Source organism: Kryptolebias marmoratus, linkage group LG20 (assembly GCF_001649575.2).
Source record: "Kryptolebias marmoratus isolate JLee-2015 linkage group LG20, ASM164957v2, whole genome shotgun sequence".
Taxonomy (NCBI): Eukaryota; Metazoa; Chordata; class Actinopteri; order Cyprinodontiformes; family Rivulidae; genus Kryptolebias; species Kryptolebias marmoratus.
The window spans coordinates 10945123-10954820 of NC_051449.1; the positions used below are offsets into that span (position 1 = coordinate 10945123).

At 41.1% G+C, this 9698-nt stretch overlaps 1 protein-coding gene across 3 annotated transcripts in view; it reads right to left on the reverse strand.

Moving 5' to 3' along the window:
• The window catches only part of LOC108239646 (5'-AMP-activated protein kinase subunit gamma-2), a 26135-nt gene extending 16437 nt beyond the window's left edge, over positions 1-9698 (reverse strand). The window contains exons 1-3 of one of the 3 annotated variants that reach the window (XR_001808729.3): positions 9457-9698; positions 7941-8006; positions 4288-4537 (exon numbers count right to left, since the gene is read on the reverse strand). Coding sequence is in view for 2 of the 3 variants with exons in the window: in XM_017422486.3 (XP_017277975.1) it covers positions 4288-4537; positions 7941-8006; positions 9457-9540 (400 nt within the window). In the remaining variant the exon portion in view is untranslated. Of the gene's footprint in view, positions 1-690; positions 4205-4287; positions 4538-7940; positions 8007-9456 lie in introns of those variants that run through there. The other 2 variants (XM_017422486.3, XM_017422487.3) reach the window with 2 other exon arrangements.

Sequence of the window (9698 nt, forward strand, 5' to 3'; positions counted from 1 at the left end):
AAAGCTCCTCGGATGAGAAGCGAAACGTCTTCAGCTACAGAATAGAAGTCCAGTTGTTTTTGTTTTTTAACTTTTTTTTTTAATTTACCATAGCCCGGATGACTGAGAATCTACACCAGCATATTCCCTATTGATCATATTGTTATTCTGTTGGCTGAAACTTAATATGGATTCCTAAGAAATAAAAAAAAGAAACAAGTGTGATCTGTTTGTATTGTGATACTTATAATATGAAATAAAAGATGCAAGTCATAAAAAAGCTCTAGAGAGCATCCTGACTTACACAGGCAGATATTAAATTCCTGCAGCGAAGCTTTAAATCTCCCAACAAAACCAACGTAGGTAGTTTTAATTTGAGGTCAAAATACCATCGAGATACTACAGAGATCTTCGTGCCGACACATAACAGCTGTATGCACCTTTCCTTGTCGTGTACATGAACTGACAAGTTAGTATTAGGGGGAAATAAAAATAAAAAACTTTATAAAAAGGTGTCAATGGTGAGTGTGATCATTCGGATGGCTGCAGTTTGTGGTGCACCAATAATTTTAATTAATGATGGCAAGTTACAAAGCAAAAGCTCCACCACTTTAACTAATTATCCTAAAAGATTATGTTTTTAGAAGTCACACTAGAACAATGAATAAGCATGTGAGTAAGCTGCAGGAGGAGAAGAGTGCAGCACATTACCAGCCAGACACGATGCCTCGGACTGATGCCGCCCTTCTAACCCATCCTGTTCTTTTCGTTTCTTGCTCCTCCTCAGGCTGCCAAACCTCTTCATGGAAAGCGGTGGGTTTTTGGCTCAAAACTAAATGTGACCATGACCATCCGCATCACGATAAGAACAAAACAACCGCCCCGAGTGAGGGTTCCTCGAATTACTTTCTTGTTTTCTCGTTCAGAGCAAATCCAGCTGATGGAAGTTGGACCAAAAAAAACAAAAAAACAATGGACTTTAACAAAAACTTAATGAAAGCCAAGACTGCAATATCCAGACGTAGGGAAAAAAAAAAACGAAACACAAAACTAAGTGCTGAGCCAGCAGGAGGCGTTGTGCAGCTCCTATACTTGAGGAAAAAGACAAGAAGCTGAAAGCATTAAATTCAGCGGCACTTCAGCTGCAGTGATGCCAATAAAATCAGGGACAGTCCTTTCTCTTTTCAGGAGTGCCAGTGCTGTAAATTGTCAGGTGCAGCTGTGCGTGGCATCTCTTTAATATAGCATGCGTGTCAGCAGCCTGTAAAAGGAGGCCAGTCCATCAGAGAAGCCTCTCCGATTGGCTCCGGCTGCACGTCTCTCCGCCCTCCCTCTTCTCAGAGTAAATTCAGCACAGGAGCATCTGCTTCACTCAGTCATCACGTGATGTAACTTCTTCAGGGCAGCACAGGGTGGCTGCTCCCCGAGGGGAAAAGCCTTCAACTAAAGTCAACATATTAACGAAAGCCGTACGTTCGTACGGTTAGGTGTCTGTAGGTTTTCTGGGCCTGACCTTTAAGACTGCTGAGGCCAGCCCCTTTGTCAGATGACAGCAGCGCGACATCCCATGTTCTGTCAGCTGATCAGAAAGCTTCCACTGAATATCATTACCTTCTCCCACCCTCAACAGACGCCCCTCTCAGTATTAGTTGAAGCAAAGCCAGTGAGGAGCTCAAAGCGTCCCACACTGCTCAATATGACCAGAATAACTAAAAGCCTGGATATCACCATTAAACAATATATTACACTTTTCAAGAAATCAATTAAGCTTGTATTTAATGTGTTGTGATGAATGGAAAACCTAAATGTGTCTGTGTCTATTTAACAGATTTTTAGCTAAAAACAAATGGTAATGACCCTACCCTTGTATGGCTGGGGTTTTAGGAATGTAGAAGGTCAAAAACTACCCGGGTCGTGTATTTACTGACAACATACAGCTCACAGTGGCAACAGAGTGTGAGAGTGGGGGTAGAAAAAAAAAACTGCCTGACTGTGAGAGGAGCTCCTGAGAGTCTGGTCACTTCCAGATAAGGTGATGGAAACACAACAGCGGCAAGAGGCTGACAATGTCCAGGCGATGGGAAAACATATTTAGAACGGGCTGGAATGGGGTAACATTCTGGTCTTCATACAAATATATCCGAGTAAGGAAAAAAAACAACAACAAAAAAGTGTTGCAGTGAGCAGTAAATGCAGGTTACACTAAATTTAATGTTCAAGGACACGAAACACAAAGAAGAAAAGCGTGGAAATATCAGGATAAGGGAAGCAATTCGGTTTGAGAGACAAATTAAGATGAGACTGAGCCTTCAGCGCACCCTTGTGGTGAAAGGAGGGCGTCTACAAAACCATCTTTATGTAAACAAATTCAGAGGCCTGCACTTTAAATCAGACTCAACGTGCCCAGAGTTTCCTTTTATGATCAGGTTAAACTAATTCAAGCAACACAGATCGTGCTAATAGTTCATTCAGTTCAGTTCGGTTTATTTATACAACTCTAATTCACAACTTAAGTCATCACTGAGCACTGACAAAAAGAAAAAAACTAGTCCAAATCATAAATCATAACCAAACACAGTCAGTTCATTCTTAATATAATACAATACGTCCACCTACGATTTGTTATGAAATGCCAATTAGGTTTGTTTTAGGAAGCCAACAGAAATGAGTCAAATCTTCCCTTCATTGGAGTCCTCCTAAATGTTACAACTAACCTGGTTATCAACTCAGTAAGTCAAACCAGGTTCACCGATTCTGGTTATGTGCCAATGAAAAACCACGAAGAACAAAGGAAAGCGGAAGAGTAAATTATTAAAACTGACTGATATCGCCGACGTGAGATTTTTGTGTGTTTCACTGCATCGTTGCACTGCTCGTTACTGAGGTGGGGGAAAAAAAATTCTATTTTATTCTTTCAGCTGCAATACAGTGTTTTAAATGCACTACACTGGACAAAGATGATACATAAAACAGATTAAATCTCAGAGTGGGCTTATTATCACTTTCTACCATGAAAGGTGGACAATCATGTGACTGTCTGTGTCTGTTTGTTAGCAAAATATCTCATGGATGTGGATAAGACTATGAACATATCAACACAGAATGATGCAGTTTGTTAAATCTGATTGGTTATGAAGTCCAGACATAATTTCATAGGAAACAATAATTAAAGTTAGTTCCTAATCTTTAGCGGCTAACAGGAATAAACGTCTGTTTAGGCAACATATGTGTTGGTTTTGTGCTCACACGGTCGCTTCACGGTATTCGGTTATAAATGTACATGATCACGATTTTCACTGGCCACAAATCATTTCATTCCACAAGATGTTAAGTCTCAAACCGCACCGCGCATTTGTAATCCAAAACATTTGTCAGAGGAGAGGCGTTCTACTTGGTGCCGTTTTAGTCCGGTTACCATCAATAACAGCCTCCAGAGGCAACAGAGCAGGCCTACTTTTTAAACGTCTGGCCCCAACCGAGCTGTTCCACCAACCTCTGCCAAACCGACCCTCTGCAAGGAAACACAGAAGAATGGGTGCGAGCGCGAGCCAAAAAAACGATGACTCACCCGTAAGGCTGTTTGATGCGGAGCGCTTTTCCAGGAGGACAAGTTTTTGGGTTTTTTTTGTTATGCAATGATCAACCACCCAAATACATGGAGACAGGAGAGCTGAATATCTGCCAGTAAGGTCTGCTCCTCATAAAGCATGGCCTTGTTCTACCCAGTCTGTTTCACTCCTCCCTATTTTTGCATTTTTAATGACGGCTGTTAAATGCATGCTGGCTGGTTTCCCTCGAGTGCGGAGCCAAACCAGTAATTGAATATAACAAACTGGCTTTTCAGTCCATTGTGTAATGTTGGGGCCTTGACTGACACAACAGACAAAGACAACCATTTCCTTTCTCCATCTTAAAGTTGTTGACGGCATTTGGAAGATGACAGATGATGAGGGGAAAGTCTCTCGGATGAGCCTTGTGGCCACGCTGGCAGCAGATCACCACAAAGCAAAGCAGCGGTTTCTTCTTCTTCTCAGACAGAAACTGCACAAGATTGTTCAGCGGTGTCAAGAAAGAACAAGCACATAACCTCAATCTCGAGAGGCAAGACACACGAACTAAGTGACACAAGTTCCTGAATGTGGTTTAAAACACAGGCAGGAAACCCAAATAATCTGAGAAAAACAGTTTCATCTATCGTCTCACACTTCCTTTACAAGAGTCCTCCTCAGTGTCGTGGTTTTTTTCTTTTTTTTTTTTACAAGACAACTGGCTAGAAATCAGCCCTTCAGGTGAAGCTTATCAACTCACCTTTCCTGGTTCTGGAGAAAATTTTCATGCTTGGACTTGGGGAGCTGGATCTGAAAATGCCACTGAAGCTCAGACGATGGGGGGACTTGGGCGAGGCGTTCTGATGGGAGGGATAGGGGAAGATGGTCCTGGGTGAGGCCGAGCAGGGCTTTGATTGCGTCGGCGCGGAATGCAGCGTCGGGGATGCGCTGGCCGGGTTCTTTGCAAAGCCTCCTTTGCCCGGGCTGGCTGAATGAATGAGGCGCTCTCCCTGACAAAAAATAAAAGACAAAAAAAAAAAAAGGCGGTTTTACTCTTGTGTACTTAAGCAAACACATGGCATATTATCAGGGTAGAGACAGTCTGCAAAAGCAAAAGGGCCAAAGTGAAAGATTATACATTAAAAGAGAGAGAAAAAAAAAGGATTCTTGTGAAATAAGAGCTGCTGATTGCACTTTTTGTCGAGGGTTCACTTCCCGTTTTTACACACAGTTATGTTTAGTTAAACCACGCTGTATCAGTTTACAGGATCTCATAAATCACAGATTAAAAAGTGAGCTGAAGCCCGTTTTCTTTGACAACCTACGGTTGTGTATTTAAATAAAAGTGGGAATGCTGGAGTTAAATGTAAACAAAAGTCAATGCTGTGATTTTGTAAACCATTTAAATAACATGTTTAAGGTAAAAACTGTAGAACGAAAACAAAACATTTGGTATAAACATTTTAAATCCGGCCTTGAAAGTAGGAACAATTTCCAATTTGGCATAGTTACACAAGCTTTTTCTTTGAACACCTCGCATTTTAACAGAGATGAAGTTCATTTCGTGGTTTAATTTGTCATATTTTTATTTCATAAAATGCCTTTTTTTGTTAGATCTGTGAAAGCAGGGAGGTTACTGTAGCATCCAGACTCCTTTACCTGCAGAATTTGGTTTGTGGTTGTCATAAGAAAATACATTTGACGTGGCATCCATGAAAAACAACTCTGCTTTGAATGTATAGTTTGGAATAATCTGACCAAAGGTTTAGATCGTTTTAAACGATGTTGAGCTCAGAAAACCTGAGTGTTTGTGTGGTGCAGTTTTCCCCTGACTTTGTGTTTCTAGATGCAGAAATAAATAATGTTTGCTGACAATAGTTTTGAGCTGCATGCCGAAAGTCTACAGATTCAGTTCCACAATATGTTCATTCTGTTTTTATCGTAGTGCCGGGGGGACCTGCGGAGAACAGACAGAGAACAGAGATTGGCTTTGTGGGCCAAGTGGAAAAAGCACTGCAGATTCATTGGACACTGCACCAAAGCCACTGCGGTAATGTTATGTTAATCAAAAAAAAGGAAAAAAAAGAAAAAGAAATTGCGCACACTTAGAATAATAAAAAACCTGCAGCGCCTGCAAGGCTGTGTTGTCGGATCCTTATAAACACTCTGGTTTGTAAACAGCCATGGCTTCACTTGAACAAGGCAGAGACAACGTGTCATTAAACCAAGCAGGCAGATAACGGTGCAAAGTCTTCTGACTGATTGATTATGGGCTGCCTCTCATAGATGGGACTTTTCTTTTTTTTTTTTTTGAAGCACTTGGGGTAAAAACAAACCAGCACTTGTTTAGTTATTCCCATTGCACTTTATGGGAAAGCTGAGTTTGTGACAGCACATGTTTGTATTTATCAGGCAGAAATGATTGTGTTGCAATCCCCCAGCCAGCCTCTCAGTAAACAATCTCACTTGCTTAATGCACTGTGTGTGTGTTTAATTTTCTATTAATTTGTGTAACCAGTTTCTGCGTGCTCACAGATATAAAGCAGCATGCTTGATGTAACCGACTTTGCCCCTGTTATACACTTTTTTTTCCATATCTTTCCATATTTCATCCTGTAAGTAATGATGTCCTAAAACTATAGTCAATAAAAACAAAGTCTCTTCATGCTCTTCTGAACCCCATGATATTATTGACATCTTGATAATTAATCTCTTTAGTTCTGAAAACCTATTCCTGACATTACACAACAGTTTCAGGTGGTTTTGTTTTGCTTTAAAGTTTTTTTTTTGTGCAAGTCTCCGTTTTAGCTTTTCCTGGAAACACGTCATTGCCAAATTCCAAACGAGAGCGTTTTCTCTTAGATGCTCACCTTAAAGGGAAACGCTGTGCAACGAATTTCATAAGCCTGCAACATACTGAGTGAAAGCTTTATTTATTCAAATAAGTCATAGTCCTGCGTTCTTCCTGTTTAACGTGTGGAGTTAGTTTCAAGTCCAGATGACTCCCACAGTTAATTGACCTTAGCAAACACACGCAAAAAAAATGTTGATAACTCGGTCAATCGCACAAATATTGAGCTAAAACTTAGTGTGGTCGTAGCTGAGAGTCATCCCCAACACATACTCTGAGCTCTAACAGATCGGATAAGATCTTTGTTTAAAGCTTTGGCACATGAGGAGGTGGGCGATATGCATTCCTTAAAGGAAGCTTTGCACAGTGCGGTACAGAAGTGGTGGCTTGGTGCCTTTTTAGCGTCACTGAGGATATAGGTAAATAAATGCACAACCGTATTTAGTGTGTAAAAGTCAGTAAGTGAACTGCACATAGTTAAGCTGCACCATGTATGGTTTTTTTGCTTTCTGTGTTTAAAAGTCAGCCTTTTGCAAGGTCGGTATGTAAACAAATGGAGAAATCCTTCGCTAATCGCTGTGCCGACTCCAAACCAAAACATGACGAGTGGCAGCCAGTATACTAGAAGACAGAAGCCTCCTCCCACTGCTGCCTACTACCTAATCTGGATGGACCAACAACAACAAATCATTTAACCATTTGTGGGCTCAGCTACAGTGAAGCGTTGTAATACACAGAGACCTCGAGCTCGGGGTTGCATTTACTGCAACAATTAAATGCAACACTGAAGATTTGTTAATAACGTTAGTGCATAAAAAGCTATAAATGTTATTATTATTGAACTGCAGATGGTAAAGAAGAAGAAAACAAGCTGCTCTGCAGACAATAAAAAAACAGTGATATGAATGCTGGAAGGTCAAACACTATGTTTGTGACACGTTAAATCAAAAATGGAAGGACTGTTTAGTCTTTCTTGAGCTCGGGCACATTTCGGTCTAAACCAATCCTTTGGCAAGCCAGAGGAGTGAGAGCACACACCCATCTTTTCTATTTGCCAACAAATCTCAAATCTCATATTGTGCAAGAGCTTGTCAAGGCATGCAAAGCAGCTATCAGGGTCTAGATACTGTTCAACTTTTACAAAACCCAGGATGGTAAAAGGTTGGTATCTGCACAGCACAAATGTTACGAAGATAACACTTGAACATGTTTTTTTTTGTTGTTTTTTTTTCAACTACAGGGGATGGTTATTCAGATGAAAGCGGACTGAAAGACAGGGCAATTTTCTTTGCAGAAAAAAAAAAAATCAATTTGCAGTCTAAGCTTGAGCGTGGACGCTGGGATGTAATGTTACTGCAAGCCAAAAGGAGTTGGCAGAAAAGGAAAAGATGACCCTGTGTAATAGTTTGCCATTCCAAATCTACATCTTAATAAATACAGAGCCAAGCAAACAGATCCAAACTGCCTCCGTGAATCATGTGGCGGGATAAAGAGGCGGGCTGGAGAAAACAAACAGTTGGCGACTGAATTAAAAGCCATGACCCAAACATGATTGAATGTACCGTCTGAGCGTCACTTTTGGTCGAGCCGCTCGTCTCCACTTGAGGGGCAGTAAATGCACCGAAGTCCTGCAAATGGGGGAAAAAAAAGAGCTGTGCGTCAAGAATAAAGCCAACTTGCAGAAAACACAACATGGTAATATAAAGTGGCAAACGCGTGCCGTTTCCCCAGCGAAACAGAAACGTTTTTTTTTACTGATTTGAGGGTTTGCAAAACTAGCCCATTATCCAGCTGCTTTATGAGGGCAGAAAGAAATACAGGTTTTACCACTGCAATACGCTTGGCAGGAAAATGAAACGTATGCTTCTTCCCCATACCAACAGTCAGGTGTAACATTCCACTTTGGAAAACAACAACAACAAAAAAGACTATGGGGTGCAGCAAACAGGCAGCTTTATTACAAATAAATAACTACTTGATAGCGTAAAGGTTTGATGTTAATCTTTGAACAGATACAGAAATGTTTCGACCACCTCGAAGACAGAAAATTCACAAAGTTGTGGCAGTTTCCATTTTCCCTGCGCTTGACGTTTGTCCACACAGAAAACAGCGGGGCGTTTCCCCCCCCACAGTCCGTGCAAGTACATGCAAACGCATTGTTTACAAACAAACCACAGTTGCATTATGGTTAGGCAACCTTAAAAACGGATCCACGCGTTATACAAAGTCCTGACTGGTAAACACAAACAATCTGTGTGCAGAAGGCCTGCAGGGTAAAAGGGAAAGCTTGAGAAAACAAACTGGTTGGCAAGTCAATAAAACAAAACCATGACCCAGAAATGATTAAAGGTACTGTTAAAGTACTTATTTGCACAATCTATGTAGATAACTGCATTCATGAATATGAAAATAAATTAATAAAAAGGTAGTTAGTTAAGGACAGTGCAGTAAAACTAACTTAGTAACATGTTTTATGACTGGAGCAGATGTTGTTATGTCTCTGCAGAAGCTGAGCTGCAGGTGAAATTTATATCATTTTTCAGCAAAAAAAATGGGAATAATTTATTATAGTTCTACACCCTGGTAGATAACACATTCCTGGTTTGGAAAAAAAAGACAACATCTCAGAAAACCTTGCATCTTTTTTATTTTTATTTTATTTTTTGACTCGATAACGTAAACAATAGCAGGGGTGTTGCATTCAATGACATCACATTAAAGGCTTGCAGTTGAACCTGCCGACGGAGAACACGCCAATGAAACATATTTGCAACTGTGCAAAGTTTTTTTAAAAAAAGGAAAAAGCAACAAAAGGGTCGCCCAATTAACCTGGGCGAGGCGGATTAAACATTTTAGTGGCTCTTGACGAACTAATTAACTTGGAGAAGTCGGAGCAGCAGAAGCAGCTGCCAATCACGCGTCGCGCGCGCGGCGAGATGCAGCGACGCAAACGGCTGAAAGTTTCTGTCCCCCATTTTTAAAACACACACACACACACACGAAAAAAGGCTCACCTACAAGCCAATTTATTCAAAGTCTCAGTAAGAAGCTAAATTAGTTGATACTTCACCGACTCACTGGCATGTTAATCCGCAGACCTCTCTTCTTTTTTGGCATTTTCTTCGAGCTTTCCTTGCTGGACTCCATCACCGTGCTTCCCATTTTTTTCCCACCCCTCTCCCCTCCTTTAAAAGAGCGCAAAAAAACAACCGCGATAAAGTAAATTGCTTGCGACAGCAGCCCTGAAGCAGCCGCCCCCCCCACCACCTACTACTCCTTACTACGACGAACACCGAGCGAGAGGAGCTGCTCCGTCCACC